The sequence below is a fragment of the Globicephala melas genome, chromosome 19, assembly GCF_963455315.2.
Source record: "Globicephala melas chromosome 19, mGloMel1.2, whole genome shotgun sequence".
NCBI classification, from domain to species: Eukaryota; Metazoa; Chordata; class Mammalia; order Artiodactyla; family Delphinidae; genus Globicephala; species Globicephala melas.
The window spans coordinates 61,782,546-61,807,276 of record NC_083332.1 but is presented as its reverse complement, the minus strand read 5'-3'; the positions used below and the strand labels follow the sequence as shown (position 1 = coordinate 61,807,276).

The window sequence follows — 24,731 nt, the reverse complement described above, 5'->3', positions numbered from 1 at the left end:
GAACCGGGGCTGGGGCGGGGCCAGCGGCGGGGCGGGGCCGGGCGGCGCCGGAACTCGGGGGACTCGGGGGACTCGGGGCGGGAGGCAGGCGGAGCTCTGAGGACGCGGGATCCGAAGTGCCTTAGCCGTGTCCGAGCCGGGTCGCCACCATGGGGCAGATCGAGTGGGCCATGTGGGCCAACGAGCAGGCGCTGGCGTCCGGCCTGAGTGAGTGGGGGGCTGCCGCGCTGGGGGCGGGGCTGCAGAGGGCGGCTGCGCCTGGGGTGAGGGGTGCCGCGGCAGTCCAGGCTGGAGCCCGGGCTGGGGAAGTGGGGGCCTGGAGGCCTCAGGCTATGGGCGAGGAAAGGGGGAGGGGGCAGGCTGGAGAGGGGGCGGGAGAGGGTCCTGAGGAGCCAGAGACCCTGCGCTGCAGGCCAGGAAGTGGGAACTGAGGCCTGGGCGTGGGGGCCCTGAGACTGGAGACTCCAGCGGCAAGGAGTCTGGGGGCCTGTGTTGGGAGCAGGCAGCAGCCTCCTAGCGGAGCCTTGGAGCTGGGGAGGGGGATCCAGGGCCCTCCTGCCCCTGCAGACCCGTGCACACCCACACCCCATCCTCTGTCCCTTCACTCTTCCACCCCCCCACCCCCCCACCCCCCCCACCCCCCCACCCCCCGTCACAAGAGGAAGTTACAGTCGGGGGAAGAAGCGTTAGCCCCCGGGGGTTTCCGGAGAGTCACTGCCCAGCAGGGTTGGGAAAACCTGGCCTGACCCACCCCTGCCTGGACTGGCCCCTCCTGCCCCAGGGGTCCTGGGGTGTGGAGGTGGGCTCCTTCTGCCTCCTGGCCTTGGACTTGGCCCATGGGGGGCGACCGCTCTGTCTCTGGGGCCCAGGCCTGAGTCTGCTCAGAAGGCCATTGCACAAGGCGGCCGGAAACAGCCATGTGACCTCCTCCCACCCAGCTCCCTGCGGCTGCTTCTGGGGAGGGACGGCGCACTCACCCCGCCGCCCTGCGCTCATGGGGCGGAAGCCCGTGCTGTACAGTGCTGTACAGACGCAGGAACCTCTCAGGAGGCGGCGAGGCCTGAAGCAAGAAGAAGCCGCTCACGGCTCTGCCCCTCCCAGGAAGGCCCCACACCTAGTCCGAGTGGGCGGGTGGGAGGACTGGGGGATACGGTGATGAGGAGGGTCTCAGCCCACCCCTGCTTACCTGGGACCCACCCCGAGGCCCCCACGCCCATCCTGGGGACTGGAGGAGCCGGCAGAGCTGGGTGCGGAGGGGAGCATTGTAAGGTTGCATTTTGGGAGGTGGGCAGCTTTGGGGCACCAGCCCCAAGATTTGTGCCCAGGCAGACAGGCCCCCTTCTGGCGTCTCAGTGGCTGAGAACTCAGTGGGTCAGTACCTGGCTCTCCTCGCTTCTGCCCAGAGCTGTGCTCTCCCCCCACCACCCCCCCTGCAATGACTATGGCTCAGCTTCCTCCACCATCAGAAGGGGCTGTTTGTCAGAAGGTCCCCCTTTTGGCTCCAAATTCCTCCTTTTGCTGACTTTTCCTCCCGATTCAGTACTAACTACAGCCCTCCGGGCTGACCAGGCCAGGCCCGACGAGCGGCCCAGCAGCCCGTGGGCCCTTTTTATTGTAGAAAGTCCCATCTAATCAGACCATGTCCCCTCCGATTCCGACCGCTCCACCCCTGGCCCTCTAGTCCTCTGGGGCCCACCCACCCTGGCCTTTGCGGAAGCGGCTTCGGAGAAGTCTTTCCAGAGCGCACAGCCTGACGTAGCCAGCACCTCTGCCCGTGTTCACCTTGCTCACCACTAGCTGAAGTTTCCACCCCCATCGTGAGACCACAGCCCCATGGGAGCTGAGGCTCTTGCTAGTGATAGAGGCCCAGGCCAAGGAAGTTACACCCCCAGGTCGAGTGGCCATGGTGCTGCCTCAATGCAGGGGAGATGTCCCTTCCCTCCCGCAGCTCAGGGAGGCGCCGACAGCACAGCAAGCGTGAACATGAACGTAGCTGAGCCTGACACCTGCGGAAGATGATGAGGGTTCAGGGGCCGAAGGGAGGGGCGCCAGGGGTCAGGGCTTTTACCCGGTGAGATTCTGAGGCCAGAGCCGGGAAGAAACAGACCAAAAGATCATCCCCCGCAAGGAACTGTGCCATCTGCCACTGGAGCCTGGACGAAGAAAGTCTCAAACAAGACAAAACCGCTGGGAACTCAGGCCTGTACTGCGCGTGGGGTGGGGGGGGGGCTGCCACAGGTCCCACTGACCAGGAAGTTCAGGTCACCGGAAAGAACTACTGAAGGATGTGCTACAGCGAGAGCGAAGCTGGATCCAGAGAGAAGGACGGCAGCGCCAGCGTGAAGACACTGGCTGTAAATCATTAATAACCGTGGGTAGTTTGGGGTGAGACTGAAGTTAAACCTTCTAAAGTCCACATGCGGTTCAGGAAGAGGAATTTTAAAATTAAAGTTTGATCAGGTCAGCAGAAGGCAGAAGAAGCAACAGAAAAGCTACTTCAAGAGAAAACACAAGAGAGCGAAGTAAGTTACCTGCAAGCACAGTCGATAAAAGGTGTTAAGTTCACTATCAGATTGCTTAAACCATAAAGAATCTAGCTCTATCGGCTTATTCATTATAGCCCACGACCAGAAGCAACTGACGCATCGCAAAGACGGGAGGATGGATAAACACATCACACAGTAGGAAACTACCCAACAAGACAAAGAGTGAGCTGGAGCTCCACGCAAACCACCGCAGGAAGGGCCTGGACAAACCTTCGGTTCAGAAAAAAAGGGCCCTCGTGGAACTTTCTGGGGTGGCGGGAATCTTGATTCGGGGAGATCACGTAGGGGGTCACACATGTAAAAAGTCTGTGCACTTTATGTAATCATTGTACCTCAATAAATGACTGGAAATCCTGGGGACAGCTGGTGGTGACGGTGTCAAAACAATGTGAATGTGCTTCACGGCACTGAGCTGTCCACTGATTTTACCGCAATAGAAAAGAAAAAGATTACTGGGGAGGAAAGACAGAGATACGCTTGCTCGCGGCAGGTGCACACGGGGCTGCAGGTAAAGGGCTGGAGAGACCAAGTCCACTCAGAACTGCATGAGACAAAACACATGAATGGGGGCGTCCAGGACACCCCCAGCCGGGAGAGAACGTCCACGCAGCCGGTACAGAGTCAGCAACCAACAGTGCAGTCTTTAAATGCATCGAGCAAACACTCAGCGTGTTGAGGGTCAGGGGCCTGAGGAGTGTGTCCAGGCTGGAGCCCAGGACTTTCCTCTCCCACACATCCCTCAGCAGCTCCTCAGGCCCCTCCCTGGCTCGAATGCTGCTTCCCAGGGGAAGGCGTCCCGACCCCTATGCCTACGGCCATTCCCCATCACCGGCCAGGGGCTGCACCCACCTGGGTCCCCTTCCTGGGCTAACACGGTGGCGGACAGAGGGCAGCTCTGTGGTGCACTGGTGGCCCCTCTGGGGGAGGGGGAGCACAGGGGGGCGGCCGGAGCCCCTGCAGGCATGGGGTGGGGCACCTGCTAACCTGCTTCTCCTCTGTCCACAGTCCTCATCACCGGGGGCATTGTGGCCACGGCCGGCCAGTTTGCCCAGTGGTACCTGGGCGCATACTCCATGTATCCTCCCGCTGCACACCTCAGGTCGGGGCGGGGGGATAGAGATGCCGCTGCCCCTGGAAGGCAGGAGGGGCTCATAGCAGGGAGGTGACAGACCACCGGGCTGGGCCCTGGCGGGGTGGGAGGTGTCAGTGCCCCCTGAGGGTGGCACTGAGGCCTCGGGAATGCTCGGGATCCCCTCCACACCCCCGTCTATCAGCCACCCTCCCTAGCCGGCCGGGCCTATCCACGAGGGGACCGGGTCCCCCCTTCCCCCCGCCGGCCCAGCTGTTACAGGCTCTCTGGAGGCCAAGGCAGGCATGGGGGGAGGGAGGGCACAGGACAGCAAAGGAGGCAGCAAAGTGGCCAGAGCTATGGGAATCCCATCCAGCTGTTTCCCAGCTGCATGACCTCAGGCAGCGGCCGCACCTCTCTCTTTTCTCATCAGCAAAGGGGGCTCACTGTGGCCTCTCAGGCTGAGCTGGGCTCTTCCTTAACCGCAGCTTCAGAGCGGCAGGTGTGTTGATCTGCCTGCTAGAGTACCCGCGGGGTAAGAGGAGCAAGGGCTCCACCATGGAGAGGTGGTGAGTCTCCCCGCCTTGCCCTGGCGGCCTCCCCAGGAGCCGTAACCACGCGGGAGCCTGGTCCTGTCCCCAGCGCCAGCCCACTGGGTGTCTGCCCAGCCGCTGAGCCCCTGGGCCCCTGGGCCCCTGGGAGGAAGAGCCGGGCGCTCTGGGCCGGGGTGGGCGGTGGGGTGTGCTGAGCTGGACGCAGTCTGTCTCCCCTCCCTCCCTCTGCCTAGCGGACAGAAGTACCTGACCAGAGCGGTGAAGGTGTTCGGGCCCCTCACCAGCAATTACTACATCCGGGCCTTCCTTCACCTCGGGTGAGTCTCTGCCCACTTGGGATCACCAGCACCGCCGGCAGAGGACTGCTGGCGTCAAGTTAGGCCCCTCCCGGGCTCTGCCAGAGGTTCCCTAAACCTGTATCTGTCATTACTTACAGGGTAATGATTCACCCCAGCCTGGTAGCTTAAGTCAGGAATAATCAGTGTTCTGGGGTTGACTGGGCTCAGCTGGGCGGTTCTGCTCAGCCGTCCCACAATGAGTCTGGTGGTCGCCGCCGGGGAGACCGCCACGCGCAGCGCACCTGCAGCTGCTTGGGCCTCCTCCCTGGGTGGCGGCGGGGGGCCCAGCGCCCTGCCCCTATGTCTGCCCGGTTTGCCCTGTGCAAACCAGGCAGAGAACAGCTCCGGGGCCGAAGTTAGAAGCCCAGCCTGGGCAGCAGTGGGCATCCCCTCTGCTCAAGGTCCTGGGGGCTTTGTCCTGAGATCCTGTGGTCTCTGACCAAGGCCTGGGGCTGCAGACCCCCCTTCTGACTGTCTTCCGTCCTCCACCCCCTCCCCAGGCTGTCGGTACCTGCTGGCTTCCTGCTCGCCACCATCCTGGGCACAGCCTGCTTGGCCATCGCAAGCAGCATCTACCTGCTGGTGAGTAGCGTCCTCCGTGGTCAGCCCCGCCGGTCCTTGACAGCCTTGGCCCCGTGGCTGGCCCTGCAGGCCGAGCCCGTGTCCTTGCTCACGTCGTGGGGACAGTTCCAGTGTAGCCTCCATTCTGGCCCATCTAGCGTGCTGGCCGTTCCCCTACGTCCTCTGTAACCTGCGCTGCAGCCCTGCGCGGTGGGAGGTGGGGCCCCCACTTCACAGACAAGCGGCGGAAGCTCAGAGAGGGGACGTGGCTGGCCCAGGTCACACGGCCGGCAGGCCCGGCCTGGACTGGGATCCGCTGCTCAAAGGTTTCTCATCCAGTTCGGGATGCCGTCAGGAGCTCGTGAGCAGGGCAGATGCCATGTGCAAAACCCTTGGGGCTGGGTTTGCCTGGAGTCCAGGTTACGCAAAGGGCCCCTTGTCAGTGAGGCTGGGCAGGGCAGGGGGCAGCAGGGATGGGGCGGGGGCCCCACCAGGCGCAGGCTGCCGGACGCTCGCTGTTCTCCTGCGCGTGGTGCCCCTGACCCGCCGAGCCGCGGTTCCAGCCCCACCACGGCCACCAGCTTCAGTCAGGCCGACAGGGCCTGATGATTTCGACTTGATTGCTCCGCTGATGACGAGCTGGCCGCCGCCTCATTTGCTCCAGCTGTCTCAGTGCTTCTAGGCTGCCTGGTCAGACCTTTTGCCCATTTTCCTACGGGGGTTTTGTCTTTTTCTTGTTAGTTTGCAGGAGTGTCATGTGTATTTTAATTGTGAATCCTCTGTAAGTTTTAGCCACTGTGGGTACTTCCTCCTTCTCTATTAAGGATCTAACTTTGTCCGTGAATTCTTCACTGAGCAGAAGTCTGTCTGTCTAATATATTTATTTGCTTTATAGTTTGTGCTTTTTAAAAATGGCTTTTCCTGCCCATATGCCATATTTTCCTCCATTCTTTTCCTTCAACTTTCTAGTTTTACCTTCTGGGATAGAGTGTTCTACTTTGGGTTTTTTTTTTTCTCTTAATTATTTTTTGGCTGCGTCGGGTCTTCGTTGCTGCACACGGGCTTCCTGTAGTTGCAGAGAGCGGGGGCTACTCTTCTTTGTGGCTCACAGGCTCTAGGCGTGCGGGCTTCAGTAGTTGTGGCTCACGGGCTTTAGTAGTCGTGGCTCGTGAGCTTCAGTAGTTGTGGCACGCGGGCTCTAGAGCGCAGGCTCAGTAGTTGTGGCGCACGTGCTTAGCTGCTCCACGGCCTGTGGGATCTTCCCAGACCGGGGCTCGACCCCGTGTCCCCTGCATTGGCAGGCGGATTCTTAACCACTGCGCCACCAGGGAAGCCCCAGCGTTCTAGTTTTTAACTTAGCAGGCGTGATTCTAGAAAGTCACTTTATTCTTATGCTTCACAAAGTATATGCTGTCACATATTTTTTGTATCAACTAATGTATTAGGGGAGACAAAATGAAAGATACACGTTCTCAGGTCCGCTTGGCCTCTGGCCCTGGAGTCTGCATTTCAGCAAATTCCCTGGGCCGTGCACTCTTCCTCCTCAACACACCTGGGCCCCGGGCCTCCCTGGCCACCCTCCTGGGCCTCTCCCCACCCGCCTCACCCAGAGCTGCCGGCCTCAGTTCAGCATCATGGCCACTCAGGCCTGGGCTTCTGGCCTGCTCCTGGCCCTTAGTCCCCGGGGAAGAAGGCTGGTCTTGGGCTGTGCACCTGGAAGCTGCCTCCAGGGGATCTTTCAGGAGCCCCGGGGTTCAGCACCCCTCGCCCTTGTGGGGCCCCTTGTGTTGTGGTGAAATAGCTGGGTTCTGACTGTGTGGCCTCAGGCCCATCAAATAACCTCTCTGAGCTCCAGTCCCCTCAGGTCTCACTGAATTCGGTCGTGTCCTGGCTTCTGGCGGGGGTGGGGGAGCGCAGGGGCGGGGAGGCCGTATGGCGGGGCGGGGCGGCCTGGGAGGACCCCAGCCCAGCCCCTCCATGTCCTGCAGGCGGCTATCCACGGGGAGCACTGGACCCCCATCGAGACCAAGCCCAAGGAGCGGCCGCAGGTGGGGGGCACCATCAAGCAGCCACCCAGCAACCCCCCGCCCCGGCCACCAGCCGAGGCCCGCAAGAAGCCGAGTGAGGAGGAGGTGGCAGGGGTCCCTGGGGGTGGCCCCCAGGAAAACCCCATGCCGGTGACTGATGAGGTCGTGTGACCAGGGCCTCGAGCCACTCCCGTCCCGCCAAAGCTTCGAGGGCTTCTCCTGCAGACGGGTGGGGGTGGGCAGCCCCCAGCCCAGGGCACCCCCTTTTCTGCAGACTCCTTCAGGTTCACCGGCAACAGGGCTGTCGTCTTCCTCACGGGCACTGGGATCTCAGTGCATCGCCTGTTCCACGAAACACGTATCTGGAATTCCAACTGTTTGTGTTTCTACTCTGGAAAAGAACGTCTCAGGTCTGGGGGGAGGGTGTGTGTGTCCCCCCAGCTCCCTGACCTGCTAGGACTCACCTGCTGCAGCACCCCTTGGACCACCCTGGGGCCAGTGTGCCGTGGGCAAGGTGCCCACTTGGGACTTCCGCCCCAGCCAGGTCGCCAAAATCGTTACCAAACCAAACCCGGGTCTGCTCACCCGTGCACAGCAAAGCCAGTCTGCTGACACGCGCTGTGGTGAAGGCAGGTGTGGGGTTTACTGCAGGCACCAGCAAGGAGTCCGGGCAGCTCGTGCTCCAAAGCCCCCAACTCCCTGGTGGCTTTCAGGGAAAGGCTTTTATAGACGGACGGAGGGAGGGAGGGAGCGTGGGGGAGTCATCAGCGGGTGAGTGAACCCAAAGTGGGTTCGGTTAACACGTACACACCCACACACCATACATGCCCCCGCGCACACACCGCACACACACCACAGTAGCCATGGCGGGCCCAGGAGCCCCTGTGGCCCCGAAGCTTTGCCTGGCTTCAGCTCACACCCCAGCCTGGGAAGCCCCTTCCTTCCCCGGCACCCACTCCCCCGAAGTCTGGAAAAGCCCTTAAATCGCTCGCTTCCTGCTCTCACACTTTCAGAGCTGGGGGTCTCTAGGGACCTCTGGCCTGGAGGGCACACTGCCTGTCAGCCAACACTCTTCGTCTTCAGCATAAATCCAGTCGGCCCACCGTTCCTCCGCCCCCACTCCCAGACCACTCCCAGCACTGCCCTGTCCCGCCCAGTGCCCGGCTCGGAGCCCACAGGCTCCCATAGCCCAGGACGGACACTGTCTCCGGCCCCCGCCCGCACCTGCTGTGGCCCTTGTCACCCCGTCCACTGGGCTCCAGCCACACTGCCCCCCGGGCACAGGCAGGCCACCTTCTCAGCCTCTGCACAGGCCATCCCCTCTGCCTGGAGCACTGGGCCCCGGATGGCCACTCAGGTGGTGCCCAGGTGGCCACCACTGCAGCCCCTCTCCCTTCCCTTATCCCTTCACCACCAACCGGCCCAGGGCTTCGCTGATGGGGCCGTGGTGGTCGGTCACCCACGGGGCAGGTGGGGAGCTATCCATTTTGTTCACAGCTCTGATCCTGGTCCTGGGCACAGGGCAGAAACTCTGTAAGTGCTGATTGAAGACTCCTTCCAAGCTCAAGATAAAGGTTACCTCCTCCGGGTAGCCTTCTGAGACCCCTCCCCTCTTCCTGGGCCTTACACACAGCAGGTGTCAATCAGCAGGTGAAAGTGGCAGGGGGGTGCAGACAACTGCCCTGCAGCCCCACAGCCCTTAGAGCTGACGTGCGTCACAGGTGTGGGGACTGAGGCTCCAAAGCGGGCATCGTAGCTGATCGAGAACTGCTGAGGCCACGCACTCCTGGGCCCCTAAACTCATTGCCCCAAAACGTGCTCTGAGCCAGGACCTTCTGTCGTGATAGGTCAGGTGGTTCTCAGGTGGCTGGCTGGGTGCCTGAGCTGGGAGGTGCCCGTTAGCTTGGCTGCCCCTCGTCTGGCAGGTCACCCGTGGTGGACAGAAGCCCAAGGGGGTTTCCAGAGCTGCCTGGGCCTCTGCTGGGGTTGGGGGAGCATGACTCAGCCAGGCTACAGAGACATGTCCCCCTGAGCGGACCCCCGGGAAGTCACCCCAGGACACCTGTCCATGGGGTAGGGAGGTAGTCCCCAGGGGCCACACCCACGTCTGTGGGGAGAGGGCTGGGCTTTGGGAGTGAGTCCCATCGCCAGACCCGGGAGCTACTGCATGGCCAGCGGGGCACACCTGGGCTCCACTCTGTTAAAACATAACCCCGCCCTGGGTGCACCTGGGCCCATGCATAGACCTTCCTAGAAGGACACGCCACGATCTGGGCCAGTGGCTGCCCCTGGGGGGCCAGCTGGGTGCTAACGACCAGGCAGCGTAGAGGGTGAGAGAGTGGCTTCACCCACTGCCCTCTGTGCCAGCCAGTGTTGTGCTCTGAGATGCCGTTTAGCCGTGAGACAACGCGTATTCACGTGTAAAATAAATAGCTGTTTTAGAAACACAGGGGTGCTTGTTCCTCCCGGGGGGCTGGGGTGAGGGGACCCCAGGAGGCCAGGAAGTGGAGGTGGCCATCAGCACACCTTTTCCCTTTTCTGTAGGTGTTTTAGCAAGTTCCAGAAGAGTGAGAATGTTCCCTCTAGCCCAGCTGTTTCTGTCAAAGGATAAACTGCCTCTCCAGCTGGGGGCTGCCCAGCACAGGGTCATCCCCCAGGCACCGGGGGCTGGGCCCTTCCCAGGCCAGGTCTCAAAGCAGAGGCCTGGAGCCTCGGTACCCGCCCAGGGCCCCAGGGGGGCACATAAATACCCGATAAATACACATAAATAGGAGGGGCGTCCCTGGAGGCCAGTCCAGGAGCCGAGCCAGTGATCACCGGGCCGACCTGGGCAGGACACAGGTGCAGCCCACGGGCACTCGGATGAACTCGGTGTGGAAGGTGAAGGCCCCGGGCGTGGGCACCCCCGCCGCATCCCGGGAGCAGGGCCGGCGGCGCAGCACCAGGAGGCTCTGGACCAGCGGCACCGAGTTGAGCGCAGCCGTCTCGCGGCCTGTCTTGGCGCTGATGCAGCCCCGGCACAGGCACTCGGCGAAGGCCAGCTTCTGGGGGTAGCGGCTCTCGTCCGTGTCCACGCTGAGGGACAGGCGGGGTGTAAGCGAGCCCGGGCGGGCGCCCCCTTCCCTGCCCGCGGCTGCCCCATGCTCTCAGGGCGGCTCCGGGCCGCAGGGTGGGAGGTATGGGGCGCTGGGAGGGCTTGGCACGCAGCTGGTGCCCAGGAAGTGAGACTGTGCGTGTGCCCCATGGCCCTCCCAGAGCCCAGAAGTCCCCCTCTCTCCCTGCCAGTCCCAGCCCCACCCCTGCAAGAACTCAAATGGGGGCCCCCAAATTTTCCCGGGGGACCCTGGTGTCTGAGGTCTGGGCTGAGGTCTGAGACACTGGGCGAGGACCAGCTCGCGGGGGAGCCTTGACCTCCCAGTGGTGGGGCGGGCCGGCCGGAGGTCAGCATGTGAGAGCGCTGAGGCTCGGGGGGCCCAGGGGCCCGTGCCCAGAGAGGCCTGCTCTCACCGGTATCTCCAGGGCGAGATGGAGCGCCGGTGGACGTCAGCTTCCAGCACCTCCTCGGGCTGCAGCACGGGGCACTGGTTCCCGGCCGGCGATCCCGCGTGCCGGCCCCTGCGGCCCGCCGCCTCCAAGCTGGACACCAGCGCCACCGGCAACGCCTGCTCCCACTTGGCCGCTCGAGCCAGCAGGTGGGGAGGGGTGTGGCCCAGGGGCAGCTCCGCCGCCGAGTAGCAGCGCGGGGTCCCGGCTGTGTGGGTGCGGGCCCCTGGCCGGAGTGGGGGGCTGTGGAGAGCCAGGCTGGTGGGCGGCCAGAGCAGGAGCAGGAGGACACGGAGCGGCTGGTGGACCAGGCGGTGGGGGGCCAGCGGCGCCCCGGGGAGGGGCCCCGCCCTGCCCGCCGCGGGCTCTGCTCCCTGTGGAAAGCGGGCAGGGGGACGTAGCCTCCCTCTACAGGTCGGGAAACGGAGGCCCGGGGGGGTCTGGGCTCCTGGCTCCCTTTTGCCCCCAGATTTGGGCGGCTTCCTGGACCCTGCCGCCACGTCCTCAGCCTGGGTGTCGGGCGGCAGGCCGGGCGGCACCGTCCAGGCTGGAGGGCGGGGAGAGGAGCGGCTCACCATCGCAGCGGGGGCTGGGTTCCGGGCTCCGCGGCGGCGCACCTGGCGGTCGCGGCGTACCCGTGGCTGCCCTGGCTGCAGCCGGCTTGCGGCGCCCTTTATACCCCGGGCCACGCCTGGGGAAAATCCGGCACCCTCCCTCCTCGGGAAGGGCCTGGCCTTCCTTCCTCCTCCCCTCCCTGCAACTGTCCCCTCCCCTCCAGGACAGGGTGGACCCAGTCGCCCTCCTCTCCCCCATCTCCAGGGACCCTACCCCAGGCCAAGCACTTGCCGATGGGGCTCAGAACGGTCTTTCCCGTGTGACAGGAACTCTCGAACCTTCTCCAAGTGCCAAGTCCTAACCCCTTGTACGTTTTTGCTGTCTGGACCTGGTGACCTGAGGCGAGAGCGTGCTCACTTTGCGCCACTGCCCAGTCCTCCCCCAGGGCTGATTCTCCCGTCCCCTCCTCCTGCCACGTGGGGAGGTTCCAGAAGGGACCGGGCGGCTGGGGGCCAGCGAGCCCCTTCAGGATTCTCTGCTGGGCTTCTGTGGTTTCAGTCAACAAAAGTGCAAGTCTGAGGTGGAGGGGGTGGCAATGCCCTGGGACCTTTAAAGGGCAGGGTGCCCTAAGCAGCTTTCTAAGGAGGCCACCGGAGCCCACCTGCACCAACTTCGTGCTGCTGGTGAGGGTGCTGGGGTGCCTTCATTACCCTACAAGGGAGACGGTTTAGGGCCAGATCCTGCCAAGTTTTGAACGCTGAGGTTTGGATGCCATGCTGGCGAGGGCCTCTCGAATCAGGATAAAATGTCCCGCTGAGGAGGGCCTGGGCGTGCAGGATGGAGTCAACCTGCCTTCCGGGTTTCCTCACCTGCCGTCAGGAGCCAGAATGTCCGCCACCAAGGGGCCCGTCTGACACTGGAGGCGCAGACTCGGTGGACAGGAGGACCCCTGAGAGGGGCATGGAGAAGGCAGTGGGACGCCGGGGCCCTCCCGGCCTCGGTCTGGAGGAAATGTTCCCACAGCGGGCATCGTGTCACGGCTGTTCTGCCAGCTTCTTTCTGACCGATGGATGGACAGACACGTTGAGGCCCCAGGGCTGCTCCTGCCTACCACACCCCTGCCCGTGGCCATCCACCCTCTGCTTGCACACCTCCTGCGGCAGGGAGCTCACCACCTGTATTCATCTCCTGGGGCGGCCATAACAAAGTGCCCCAAAATGGGGGGCTTAAAACAACAGACGTTTATTCTCTCACAGTCTGGAAGCCAGAAGCCCCAAGTCAAAGTGTCAGCAGGGCTGGTTCCTTCTGGGGTCTCTGAGAGGGAATCCTGGCTGCCTCTCCCAGCCTCTGGCGGCTCCTGGCAATCCTTGGGGCCCCGGGCTGTAAACGCACCAGTGCAGCCTCGGCCTCACTCCCACATGGCCTCTCCCCATGTGTGTCTCTTGTCTCTGTACCTTCTACAGACATTCACCTACCCAGGGTGATCTCATCAAGAGCCTGACCTTAAGCACAGCTGCAGACCCTTCTCCCAGATAAAGGCACATTCTTCCCAGGCACTGGGGCTAGGCCCTCAACATAGGCTAGGCCCTCAACATAGTTTTGGGGGACACAATTGAGCCCCTTCCACCTCCCACCAGGACAGATGCTCAGGTCCAGAGAAAGACCCTTCTTAGGCTGAGGTGAGGCCCGCCTTATTGCAGGGCACCCAGGGCCTCAGAAATCCCAGTCCCTCCTGCCTCGGCCCCAAAGGTAGTGTGATCCCCTCCAGGGCAGGGACACCGTGCAGTGGACCTGCCCTGTCCCCAGGCGTGGAGCTGCCCTCGCAGAGTGAGGGGAGGGGGCACCCATGCCTGGCACTGGCCCCTGGGGGGGGAATCGAAGGGGAAGTGTCCTTGCCTTCGTGGGGCTGGGGTCCCCCGCAAAGGATCTTCAGAAGTGAAAGGCTCAGGGGTCCCTACGCCAAGGGGCTGAGCTTCAGCATTTTCTATGTCTTTGGGTGGGCAAGGCGGGGACAAACCCCGGGGCCGGGCCTCGCGCCTCCTTCCTCACTACAAGCTCGAGCTGTTTTGTGTGCATTGGTGGCCCGCCCGGCGTCAGAGTCCCCGGCACCCACGGAAGGACAGGGCGGAGCCCAGCAGTGCCTCATTCCTGCGGGCGGCTGAGGCAAGCACACCGGTACAGGGTTAGGCAATACTGGAAAGGCAGCTGCAGGAGGAAGGCTGGAGGGCGTCCTGGAGGAGGCGCCCTGGATGGCTCCGCCCCTCAAAGCACAACCACCACATCTCTGCCCCCAGACCACACCCATTCGACCAAGTTCCCAAGTCCCCCTGTCTGGAGAGATGCAGAAAGGGGACGGAGGGGCACAGAGAGGGGGTGGTGGTGGATGGAGGTAGGGGAGGAGGGATGGATGGAGACAGGCACAGAGATCTAGGGAGACTCAGACAAATGCAGAGACCACAGATGGAAGGCGGGGCAGAGAGAAAAGGACAGAGCCAGGGCAGGAAGGCAGAAACACAGGAACCACAGGGACACTCACCAGGGCCAGTCCCTCAGTGCCTCTGGGGTGGCCCTGCCTGTGGCTCGGAGCCCGAGCAGCCCCAGCGGGCCTGGGCTGGGGACGTGGCCTGCAGGAGGGGTTTGCTCCAGGCCCTGCCAGCTCCAGGCTCGAAGTTCTCCCCCGTCCTAGAGGGAAGCCCAGTGGCAGGCCGCAGTCCCGTCTGAAGTGGGGGTGGCAATACCCTCTCCCCCTTCCCTCCTGTGGCGTGGCCTTTTCGACCATGGGGCCCCAGGCAGTCCTGCCCACAGTCAACCTAGGACACAGCCCAGTTTTCTCGTGCTCCCCAAACTTTGCACTGTCGGGAACGACCCCTTCGCCTCACGCTTGTCCACGGCCCCTCAAGGGTGGCTGCCCGAGGCAGGGGTCCCTGCCCGCTGACCCAGGGCCTGAGCCCCCTCCCGCCCAGCTCCTCCTCCCGGTGGGGGCTGATGGGCCCGCAGGGGCTGAGGCGCTGGCTGAGCCGTCACGGGGGGAGCTGGACGGTTGGCAGAGAGCGAGAGGAGGGTGGAGGCCCAGGCCTTGAGGGAACCGGGGGCACAGGGCTGGCGCTGCGGGGAGGGGGCTGGCAGCGGCTGTAAGTCACCAGCAGGCGTACGAAACCCACAGGAACTTGATTTTCACTGAACTGAGCTGCCCACTAGTTCAATGTACTCAGTCATGACGCTGGAGACGACACTTCACATTTGAGTTAGGAAAGTTACAAACTGAAAAAATGAAATCTTTTTTTTTCACCCGTTCAAGAGCGAGAGGAGGAGAGACGGGCACTCTAGAAACTGGAGGGTGCCTTGGCCTGGGGAGGGCGGCCCGAGGGGTGTGGCTCCCCTTCCCTCAAGACGAGGAGGGTTAGTATGAGAAAACTCAGAAGGGCCGAGGCTGGGCTTTCTGCCTCTGCTTTACACTCGGGGAAAGCACACCAGAGTTTCCCCCGAGGAGGCCAGCTCCAGGCAGCACTGGCGCAGCAGACAGGGGAAGGCATGAGGGGCCGGGGCAGGCCTGGCCTGAGCTGGGAGAGGAAGGGTGAGGTGCAGCTGGGTCACAGTTCAGGAACAGGGAGCAGTGCGTGCAAAGGCCCGGGGTGGGAAGGAGGAATGCAAACAGGCAGGGGAGGGGCTCTGTCGGGGTCTGCAGCTGTGGAGGAGGAGGGCTGGAGGGAGGGGCAGGGATCAGTAGGCAGAAAAGAAGCTTGAGGAACTGGGAATCACTCCCACCTTTGCATATTAACCGCCTGGCAGGGCCTCAGCCCTCACGTCCCCTGGGGGGCAAAGATGCTGAGAACCCATTATAGCACAGAGCCTCCCTTTTCCCACACGCCTGGCCTGGACTGTTCTTTCCACTAGACCTGGGGGAGAGCTGGCTCGGGGTGTGACTCTCACCCCTCCCAGGACACACCCCTGCCGCCAGATGGCAAAGGGCAAGCTGCTAGTTTAAACCCAGCTCTGGTCCAGGGAACCCAGGGCTGTAGATGCAGCCCAGGCGTGGGAAGCCAGGTCAGCCCAGCCCTTTGGCACAGGAGCTGGCTGGTCAGCCGGGCCAGGGGGGCAGCGTGCTGACACCTGCGTGGGGGACTCGCTCACCTGCGGGCTCCTGGCTGCAGAGGCCATCACTGCTCGGCTGGCTCGTGGGGCCCAGCGGCTGGGGTGCAGAATGCAGGGACAGGCTGTCACCCAAGGTGTCGTGGATTCTGGCTCTGTGTCCTTGAAGGCCGCCCTTCAGAGAATGGGAGTTCCCTCTGCACCTGGCTTTGACCCGAGGGCAAATCAGATAAGTCTTGAGAAATTGCCCAGACACAGTATTGAGGCTGGTGATGCAAGAAGCAGCCCGTGTGCTGTGCTGTGGGGCGGGCGTGGACTGCACTGCTAACAGGGCACGCAGGAGGCCCCGCGGCCTGGCACTGGCTCCTGGCCGGCTCTCCTGTCCCACAGGTCAGTGGCTATGCAGCCTTGGGACAGAGCAGCCGGTAACTGAGGTAACTGAACGTAGCCTCCTGACAGCCCACAACAGGGCTCTGGGAGGCATGTCGCCTGCAAGGACTCACAGAACTTGGTTTAAAGTAAGTCACCCGAGAGCAGAGGTGCCGATGGGGGGACTGGGCGGGGGCACTCCCAGGCCCCAGCACCACTCTGCAAGTTCAATCCACAAGAAAGGGCCCCCCCCGCCAGTGGTCTTGGTCCTGCCGGGAGGAGGGCAGGGGCTCAGGAGGGCACTGCGGGCGGTGACTCTCAGACTTGACGACAGCCTCTCCCAGCCTGCAGTGAGTGAGACGGCACCGTGGTCCTGGCCGGGGTGTCTCATGCTCAGATACCTGCATGTCCGAGTGGGGTCCAACTGTGCGTTGAGGCACTGAGTGGAGAACTGGCTTTCGGGCTGGGGTCGCCTCTCTGGCTCAGGGCCCGCTGCTGGGGAAGGTGGGCTCTCGCTCAGGCGGAGATCTCGGTGTTCAGGAAGCCCTGCCAGGCCAGCCCCCGCGAGGAAACCAAGGTGAGCGCTCCACGGGGTGGGGCCTCCTTCAGCCAGCAGCCCAGTGGGCATTGCCAAGCGGAGGGCCGAGGCAGGGGCCCAGGCACAGGCAAACATCACCACCAGGGCAAGACAGCTGTTTATCAAAATATTTTATTTTAGGAGACCCCTCAAAAAAAGACCCTCCACATCTGACAGATGCCCAACAATACCCTCGGCCTTTTTTTTTTGGTCTTTTCTGTATTTTTTTTTTTTCCTTTTTAAATCAACTAAAACAATTTGATGCTTAAAATAAAAGACAGGAGTATTTCCCAATCAGACTTTAGTCAAGAATATATATATACTTTTTGATCCTGGGGACGCAGGGGCGGGGAGGACACTCGGCAGACTTGGTGTTCCTGGCGACAGTAGGAGGGCGGGTGCCGAGGGCGCGACTGACGGGTGGTGAGGACGCCTGACTGACGAGCAGAGGGAGGACTCATCATTTACATAAAATCGAGTCGGTCCTCACCGCGCTGCCGCCCGCCCAGCCGGCTCGCCGGACTTCTGCTCTGGGAAGGGGCTGCTTCAGTCTGGGATTCAGCGTCATCTTCGTTACGTGTGTGGCTTCTTTTCCAGCTGAGAAACTTTTTTTTTTTTTTTTTTTTTTTAATTTTTAAAAAGAATCACAGCCAAAATAAGACATTAACTGCAAAATCCAAAATGGCTGCGCTTACCCTATTTATAAAAACAAGTGAGTCTCTGCCTCGGGGAACAGAGCCCGGGCTACACCTTCCCGGGGATTTTGGCCCGCTTGCGGGCAATGGCGTCCTCCACGGCCTTCAGCTGCTTCAGCAGCTCCTCCCGCCGGGACAGCGTGCTGGCCTTCCCTGACTTGGTGCCCGTGGACGCGCCGGCGGCAGCACTGGTATCCGAGGCTTTGCCGGGCACACTGGTGACCTTGCTGGAGCTCTTGGACTGGGGGGACAACGGGCGCTTCCTGTGGGGGTGGGGAGGCAGTCAGAGGGGTGGAGGGCCTCTCTATGAGCCTCCTGCCAGGGGCCTGGACCCCAGGAGCTGTACCTACCAGGTGGAAGGCGCCCCTCCCCACTGGACGAGGCCCCCCACGATGGGTAAGCGTGTGGGGCCCAGCCTGGCCTCCTGCCCCCAGCCCGGATTCTGGCCACAGTCGAGGTGGCCTCCCCACGCCGCTCCCACGCCCCCAGTCGTGGAGCAGAGACTGCGCGGGTGAAGGGGCACAGCATCAGGGCTTGCCTGGAGCCATGCTATCCCGCCCTCCTACTCTGGTCCTCGTACGCACCCTGCTCTGTGCTGACGTGAAACCCCACACTGCTGACCCCGGCCTCAAGCCGCGCTGTGGGCCGAGGGCCGGGGGCTGTGCCCACCCTCCCCGCGGCCCCTCCCACCTGGCCCTCGACCCAAAGCCAGGGGTGCAGGTGTGCAGAGACTCAGCCCACTTCCTGGGAAAAGGGGATCCGTGCCCCTACTTCCTGTGCCTGACGTGGGAGGGAGGGGAAGGGGTACCACCATCTGGGTCCTGGTCCCCTGGCCGGGGCCGCGCGCTCAGGGCCGCTCCTCACTCTAGGACCCACTGGTGGGGCAGAGTTCAGACACGGGCCGGACCGCCCTCTTGCCTCTGGATCTGAGCCACGTGCCACATCCCTGCTGCCTCTGAGCCTGCCCCTGGCTAGTGATGCTGGCCTCCACCTGGGGAGGGAAACTGCGCCAGCCCTCTGTGTGGCGAAGGAGCCGGCGCGCTGTGCCCAGGGCACGGGGGCCGGGGGGAGACACCCACCTGTCTGTCGGGGCCGCAGGGGCCTTGGAATTCTGGCCCCTCTGCCGCTCTGGCTTCGGGGAGCTGAGTCTCCCACCTGACTTCCGGTCCCGAGAACCTGGGTGACAGAGGACAGGTAAGACAAGGGTCCCAGTTCCACACGGGGCCAGCTGCGCAGGGGCTGGTGTGCTCAGACAGGGATGGGGTGGCCCCTCTGGCCCCTGGTGACCCCATGCCACAAAGCTCAGTTCGGCTTCCTCATTTTCACAGAAAGACGTAAGGAGTAGAGCCAGTGAGAAAAGGAAAAGGGGAGGATGGATTACACTGGATAATGAAGCCCCAGAAAAACACGGAAGCCGAGGTCTAATTTCGGTTCTGGTTTCCCGAGCCAGCATCAAAACAGGCCACCGAGCTCTGAGCGTCCAACTCCAAGCAGACAAAAGCCTCCTTCCGTGCCTTGAAGAAACTCACGGTGAGGGGCTTCAAATGGGGAACAAAAAGGCACGGCAGCTTAAAAACTACAAGCAAAACCAGGAACGGGAAGGAGTGCTTCCTGTCGTGCGAGTGCGGGGCCCTGAGCGAGGGCAGGTGGAGGGGATCCCGCCCCGCAGAGGCGTGCAGGCGGCCCCGGGGGGTGTGCTTCAGGGGCCGGGCGGTGTCCACCTCCTGCTCCTGGTGGGGTTCACGGGACCTCTCCATTTTAAGGGGGAAAGACGGCTTGGAAACACTCAGGCTTTTGCTTTACTAGTTAGAGCCAGTCAGGAAGAGGCTCTGCCTGGGCCAGCGGTTCTCTAGGTGCGGCCCGAGCACCGCCGGGGCAGCAGTCAGGTGCGCCCCGCGACATCGAGATGCTGCCCGCCCTCCGCATGCTCACGGCCTCACAAGCCCGGGTGGGGTTTTCCAGAGGCCGAGTGATTTGTGTGACCAGAAGAGATGGGATCCCAGCCATAAGAGGGTTGTAAAAAACCAAAGACCAATGCCACTCCTACTAACGTCTGTTTTGGAAGATACAGTTTTTTTCTATGAAAAATCTTACCCATGTTATATTTAAAGGTAAGTATTATATATAGTTTTAACTTCCGAAACTATCAATGTCGATAGACACGACCCACTCAATCAGAAGTCCCTGAGGCCCTCGAGACTTTTCAAGGGTGAATGGGGCGCCGGCTCCAGACGCGGGAGGCTCACCTCGGTCCGGGGAGAGGTTGGCCCGCTTGGCTGGAGGTGGGCTCTGCCTGTCCTTGTCCGAGGGCTCGTAGCGCTTCCTGCCCCCTTTATCAGCAGCCTGGAACGACGGGGTGTTTGTGAGGAGGACCAGGGCCTGAGCGAACACAGGCCCTGCAGCAGGCGGCCACCTGCTCTCCGCCGCTGCAGGCACTCCTCTGGGGCTCCTGCGCCACGTGGCCCCAAGGGGGGCAGGGCCCACGGTCTCGAGGCCTCCACGCCAGGGGTGGGACTCAGGCCTTCCGGTCTCTCAGGGCATCGCGGATGTCAACTTAGAGGCCAAGTCTGCTTTGCTCCCTGCCCCAGGTCCCAGGGCTGCCGTGTGGGAACCGGCCCGTCTCCCATCTACCCTGTGCCCACAGGCACTGCCCACAGGGCTGGCCACGAGGGCAGGACGAAACGGGTGACGTGGAGAGCCGCCTGCTGGCCCGGCCCTGGGCCTCAGAGCCCCAGCAGCACCGCCCACGGCCTCACCTTGTTCAGCAGAGTCAACTTGATCTCCTTGTGGGCGATGAACGTGGCCGGTGGGGGCTGGCCGGGCGGCGCCTGCTGGGGGGTCGTGGGCTGCTGGGAGGACCTGCCGCCCGCGGGGGTTCTCGAGGGTTTGGGCGGCTGCGTGGACGGATCCCGCTTCCGCTTATCTGCTTTCACACCGTCTTCTTTCTTAGACTTTCCTGCCCGTGAGAAACGCCCATCAGAGCCTCTGTTCCGCTGAGGCGGCCGCCCGCGTGCCGTCTGGGGGAGGCGTCATCACTGGCAGCGTGGGGCCGCTGCACGCCCCCTCCCCTGCACACAGGCTCTACCTTTCTCCTTCTTGGTCTGGGCTGGGGTGGGGGACCGCGAGCTAGCCGAGGACACGGGGCTTGCCAGGTCCGCATACATGTCGTCCGAGTCCACGCTGTGCGCTGAGCTGCTGCTCGACGTGGCGCTGGACACGGAGGAGACGCTGCTCACGCTCAGGGACCTGCACGCACAAGCACGTCTGCACCGCGGCCCCAGCCCGAGACCCGATTCCTGTTCCCAGGGAAGGGGAACCCACCCAGCCCGAGATGTGGGGGGCTCTGGGCACTCTATAGGTGCCGCCCAGGGAGGGGACGCCCACGTGGCTGTGGCCAGGCCCTCGTGCTCACAGGCGACTGTGCTGTTAGCTGGGCAGGGACACACGGCTGACTGTGACCAAGAGCTGGACACCCACCCTGGCGGCGGGGCACAACAGAGGGCGGACATGGGCCACAGAGCGAGCAGACGCTGTGCCAGACAACCCAACGGGCCGCTCAGGAGGCGCCGAACGTGGCCGATCTCCTGGGCCCTCACAGCCCAGGCTCCACAGGGACTCCCGCCCTCTGAGAAAAGCGGCGGCACTGCGTCCTAAGGTGTGTGGAGGCTGCAACACGGAAGGGAAGAGCCCAGCCTTTTGGAAAGGTTTGCTCTTTAACACACCCCAGACCCACTCTGCCAGCTCTGGGCAAATGTATATACACCACCTGCTGCCTGCAAATGAAGGAGGAAAGCGGCTTCAAGGACCCTAAGGACTGACCCGATGCCGCCTGCTCTCTGAACAACTAGACGGCAGCATTCTCTTCTGCTCGCTCTTTCCTCAGATCTTTTCGATCGGCCGCCCCCAGCTGCCTCAGCCCGTTACCCCCTCCTCGCCGGAGCGGCTCGGGAACAGCTCCTCGGACCCACGGTGCCGCCACCCGAGGGAGGAGGGTGCTCACACCTAACGTGGCCTCTCCCGGGGTTCCCTGGACCCTGACTGGGGGGACAGAGGCAGATGCCGATGGGACCGGGGCCAGAGAGACGTGATAATGACCTGGATCTGGAACTAGAACCGCTGTAGCTGCTGCCGCTGCCGCTGCCGCTGACAGTCCGCCTACAACACAACCAAGAGCCCGGCTGCTCACGTTTCTGTGGCCTTGACACGCGGGTGCTCCTCCAAGCCGGGGCTCGCTGGCCTGAGACCAACGCGCCCCCAGTGACTCGCCACCGACCGGGCAGTGGGCGGGGCTCTGATTCGCTCAAAGTGAGCCAACCACAGCCCTGGCCAGCTCCGCTCACGCTGTGCATCCCGCACGGGGGAGCTTGGCACCGAGGGAGCACCCGGGCCCCTCGCAGCCATCGAGCTGCTGGGGACACCGAGGCTCGGCGACGTGCCGCGGTCCTTGGCCTCCGCTGCCTGCGAGCACCCCTCCGCCAGCCCTGGAAGGCCGGGGCACTCACCTCCTGGGCGGGCTCCTGGCCTGCCGCTCCCTCCTCCTGGCTTCCCGAAGGTCTCCGGGCTTGGTGGGCTCGGGGGCAGGAGCGGTGGCTTTGGGGGCCTGCGGTGGGGCTGGAGGTGGGGCTGGCTTCTTCAGCAGCTTCTCTCTGTGACGTGGGACAGAGGGAGGGTCAGACCCGGCTGGGCAGGCGGAGGCGGCCCTGCCGGCCGACCTCGGGGCGCGTGCAGTGCATGCGCACACTCCCCTGTGAGGAGCTGTTTCCCGCGGACCCCCACCCCACACTGAGCATCCCATGGCCTCCCCCTCCAAGAAAGGACAGGGAGGAAGACGGGGCCGGCTGAAGAGTCCCGGAGCGGTGCCGAGAGCTGGGCTGTGCTCCCTCAGTAATTGGGGACCCCAGGGGAGTCGGGAAAATGGCCCCCAAGCTGTTCTTCACCGTTGCGTGGGGAAGATACCCTGCCAGTTTGTTAAGCGCCCTGAACACGCACAGGGCAGATGGGCCACAGAGCAGACCCTGCCAGCAACGCTGACGCCAGCAGGAAGCAGAGTCTGCGTTAGAGGAAGCTGCTCAGCACAGCAGCAGGGCTGAATCCAAGCCCGTGCCGACCAGGAGGCAGACCCGCACTTACCCCGCCCGACGCCATCTGCGTGAAGCCTGGGGACCCGAAGCGCCTGCACTGTGCTCGAGGTCCCCCCACAACAGTACAGTTCAGGTGGGTGCGGTGCCTGGGGCCTAAGTCATATGCCAACACCATTCCCTTTCTAACAGCGAGCTGCCCAGGACTCCCTAAGCCTGAGGCCCGGGAGCCGACCCCGTTCAGGAGGAAAACCTGCCATGGGGGCTGGGGCCAGACGCGCGTGGGGACGGCCAACATCAGGACGGGCCTCGCGCCTGGCAGAGCCGCAGGAGCGGAGCGTACTCTCACCCGGCGGACCATGCACCCCAACCCTGCACGCCAGGTATTGTGAGGTTGGTGTGCTAAGTCCTAGATGCTTCTACCCCTCCCGTCGCCACATCTGTTGAGAAGGATCGATGTGACCAGTCCCAGGAGCAGCAGACAAGGGGAGGACGGCAGGGCTGAGGCTGCCACGGACACAGCCAGGGCCGAGCACAGCAGGTCCCCAGGGCGAGGGGCCCTCACGTGCCGCACTGGCTCCTGACAAGTGAGGCTCCAGCGCCAGAGTGAGCACGCTGGAGCACGGATGTCCTGGCCCACAGCCAGGAAGCGCGAGGCCAGGCCTACGCCCTGCGCCCCTGCCCACTTCCCGGGGCGCCGCAGCACTCACCCTGCTTTTGCGGGAGGCGGAGCCGGCTCCCCCTTGGTTCTGACAGGTCTGTGCGGCGAGGGCGTCGGGGACGGGGACGGGGACGAGGAGAAGGACCGGGACCTATAGGGAGTGAACCGAGGTGAGAGGAGGCGCTCCGCCCGGCCGCACCCCCGCAGGGGCTACCGCTCAGCCTCGGACAGGTCTCGGTCATCTCCTCAGATGCACGTCACGGGGAAAAGAGGTGCCAAGGGGCAGGCAGCACCCCATCAGCCATCACCTGGGAGCCGGCGGGGAGGCCCTGGGACAGTCGGCGGGGCTCGCAAACACAACCTGAGGGGAAGGTTAAGTAGCGAAGAAAGCGCCCCCGACTTTGTGAGAACGGCTCAGCCGTATACAGACCACACACAGGGCCTTCTTCCGTCTGTCTCCGTGTCACCCAGTGCTCACAGAGGGGAGACTCAGGTAAGCCCCCCACACCCTGGATTTCCAGAACCCCCAAATTTATCAGCTTGGTTCCAGGCTTCTTCCCCACAGCTCAACAGCCTTATTTTTCACGTGAAACCACAGAAGGCTTCTCCTGCCACTGATGATCGGTATCTTCGCTGTCTCCCTCTCAGCCTCCTACAGGCAGCCTTCCCCTGGACACCCAGGCACTGCTTACACTCCTGGCAGGACGGCCGTGAGGCCCAGTGCCCACAGCTGGCCCTCTGGATACCCTTAACAAAAGGCTGGCTTTCCTTTCTCACAGCTGTCACTCAGCACAAGATGACATTCAGCAAAGGCAGGCCCAGCTGTCATCTAAGTCCACGAACACAAGAACGTGGCCTTCAGACGCGACAGCTTCAATTGCGCTGCTCCCACCCGCTCTACGCTGTCCTAGGGTGAGACAGCCTGCCAGGAAGGGGCGCCACTGGGGGCCACAGACCCCGCAGGAGGACCCATCAGTTTACCCAAGAACACTTTGTGACGTGCTCCCCAGGGAAGCGGGGGGCACGTGTGTCTGTGTGGGTCTGTGCGTGGTGGGCATGTGAGCGCGTAGGGGTGGGTCCACGCCCTGCTGCGGCCCCTGGGAGAGCTGCGCCTGTCTGCGACCGCGGAGACAGAGCCACACAGGCGGCCCCCTCCACTCGCAGCCTCCCTCTGGTCCCAGACCTGTCCTGGGTGCGGCCCCACCTGCGCGTCTCAGGCTGGCAGGAGGCAGAGAGGGCGGGGGAGTGACTCTGGGTCCGTGTGCGGGTGGCACCGGGGGCGGAGGCGCACACGGCAGCCTGCACTTGTTGAAAAGGCTGAAGAGGCAAAAACGGGGTCAGTGTTTCCTATTCCTCATGCGAACCAGTGACTCCTCCCACCCAGGCGATGACCAGAAATTCTCTAACGTTCCAAGCAGTTTGCCTATTTTCAGTGGGGAAATACTCCCGACCTTTCTGGAATAGGGCAGTAGCACCTTCTGTGAAGATGGAAACATTCTGTATCTGAGCCCCCCAAACAGGGGTTGCGCACACTCCAAAATTCCAGTGTGCTGGAATGTGACCCACCACGTGTGGCCAGTGCAGGTCCACAGGAGGTCACCCGAGCTGGCGCTGACCCCGTGGCTGCCTCGTTTGTGCTATGAGCACAGCCCCCAATCAGGCCAACATCGGTGTGGGCTGTGAGGCCTGACGTGCACCCGTGTTGGTTCCTCAGCCCCTCGCTGTGTGTTCTTCAGAATTCACCAGACACCTAACCTAGCGAGACTCCTCCTCAAGCAATGAGGACCTGGAGGCCCCCGTCAAAGCAGAAAGCTGCCGTCACGCAGGAACCCGGATGAGCCGGCATTGTCCACACCTGCTGGGCCCCAGGGACGCACCTGGAGCGGCTGCCTGAGAACGAGCTGTGTCTGGAAGAGCGGCTGGAGTAGGAGCTGTAGGACGAGGACCGGGACCGGGACCGGGAGGAGCCGGAGCCAGAGTAGGAGGACGACCGCGATGACGACCTGCAGCCCAGGGGAGAAGAGAAGGCGGGGTCTCCTTCCGCCCGCCCCGGCTCGCACACACATGCC

At 63.2% G+C, this 24,731-nt stretch overlaps 3 protein-coding genes across 3 annotated transcripts in view; 1 reads left to right on the top strand and 2 right to left on the bottom strand.

Moving 5' to 3' along the window:
- Positions 1–54: 54 nt before the first annotated feature.
- Positions 55–9,497, top strand: CYBA (cytochrome b-245 alpha chain). The gene is made up of 6 exons (XM_030849494.3): positions 55–207; positions 3,552–3,621; positions 4,110–4,184; positions 4,403–4,486; positions 5,008–5,089; positions 7,057–9,497. The coding sequence occupies exons 1-6, from the start codon at positions 150–152 to the stop codon at positions 7,264–7,266; spliced, it is 579 nt and encodes a 192-aa protein (XP_030705354.1). The 5' UTR covers positions 55–149; the 3' UTR covers positions 7,267–9,497.
- Positions 9,498–9,508: 11 nt separating this feature from the next.
- On the bottom strand, positions 9,509–14,211 carry IL17C (interleukin 17C). Its single transcript, XM_060289420.1, has 4 exons — positions 13,730–14,211; positions 12,063–12,252; positions 10,603–11,589; positions 9,509–10,170 (listed from the first exon to the last, which is right to left on the bottom strand). Exons 3-4 carry the CDS (start codon positions 11,214–11,216, stop codon positions 9,909–9,911), a joined length of 876 nt encoding a protein of 291 aa, XP_060145403.1. The 5' UTR covers positions 11,217–11,589; positions 12,063–12,252; positions 13,730–14,211; the 3' UTR covers positions 9,509–9,908.
- Positions 14,212–16,423: 2,212 nt separating this feature from the next.
- The window catches only part of ZC3H18 (zinc finger CCCH-type containing 18), a 50,927-nt gene continuing 42,619 nt past the window's right edge, over positions 16,424–24,731 (bottom strand). The window contains exons 10-18 of the mRNA XM_030849475.3: positions 24,540–24,665; positions 22,712–22,813; positions 21,426–21,569; positions 21,019–21,078; positions 20,009–20,169; positions 19,680–19,879; positions 19,170–19,266; positions 18,003–18,099; positions 16,424–17,186 (exon numbers count right to left, since the gene is read on the bottom strand). Coding sequence (XP_030705335.2) covers positions 16,973–17,186; positions 18,003–18,099; positions 19,170–19,266; positions 19,680–19,879; positions 20,009–20,169; positions 21,019–21,078; positions 21,426–21,569; positions 22,712–22,813; positions 24,540–24,665 — 1,201 coding nt within the window. The 3' untranslated portion in view covers positions 16,424–16,972. The remainder of the gene's footprint in view (positions 17,187–18,002; positions 18,100–19,169; positions 19,267–19,679; positions 19,880–20,008; positions 20,170–21,018; positions 21,079–21,425; positions 21,570–22,711; positions 22,814–24,539; positions 24,666–24,731) is intronic.

Bases quoted from the DNA above. Each gene is read 5' to 3' on its own strand.
- IL17C (XM_060289420.1), bottom strand. From the start codon at position 11,216: ATGGTGAGCCGCTCCTCTCCCCGCCCTCCAGCCTGGACGGTGCCGCCC. The intron at 10,171-10,602 runs GTGAGAGCAGGC...CCTGTCCCTCAG, and splicing joins ATCTCGCCCTGGAGATACCG to CGTGGACACGGACGAGAGCC.
- CYBA (XM_030849494.3), top strand. From the start codon at position 150: ATGGGGCAGATCGAGTGGGCCATGTGGGCCAACGAGCAGGCGCTGGCG. The intron at 3,622-4,109 runs GTATCCTCCCGC...CCGCAGCTTCAG, and splicing joins TACCTGGGCGCATACTCCAT to AGCGGCAGGTGTGTTGATCT. The intron at 5,090-7,056 runs GTGAGTAGCGTC...CATGTCCTGCAG, and splicing joins CAAGCAGCATCTACCTGCTG to GCGGCTATCCACGGGGAGCA.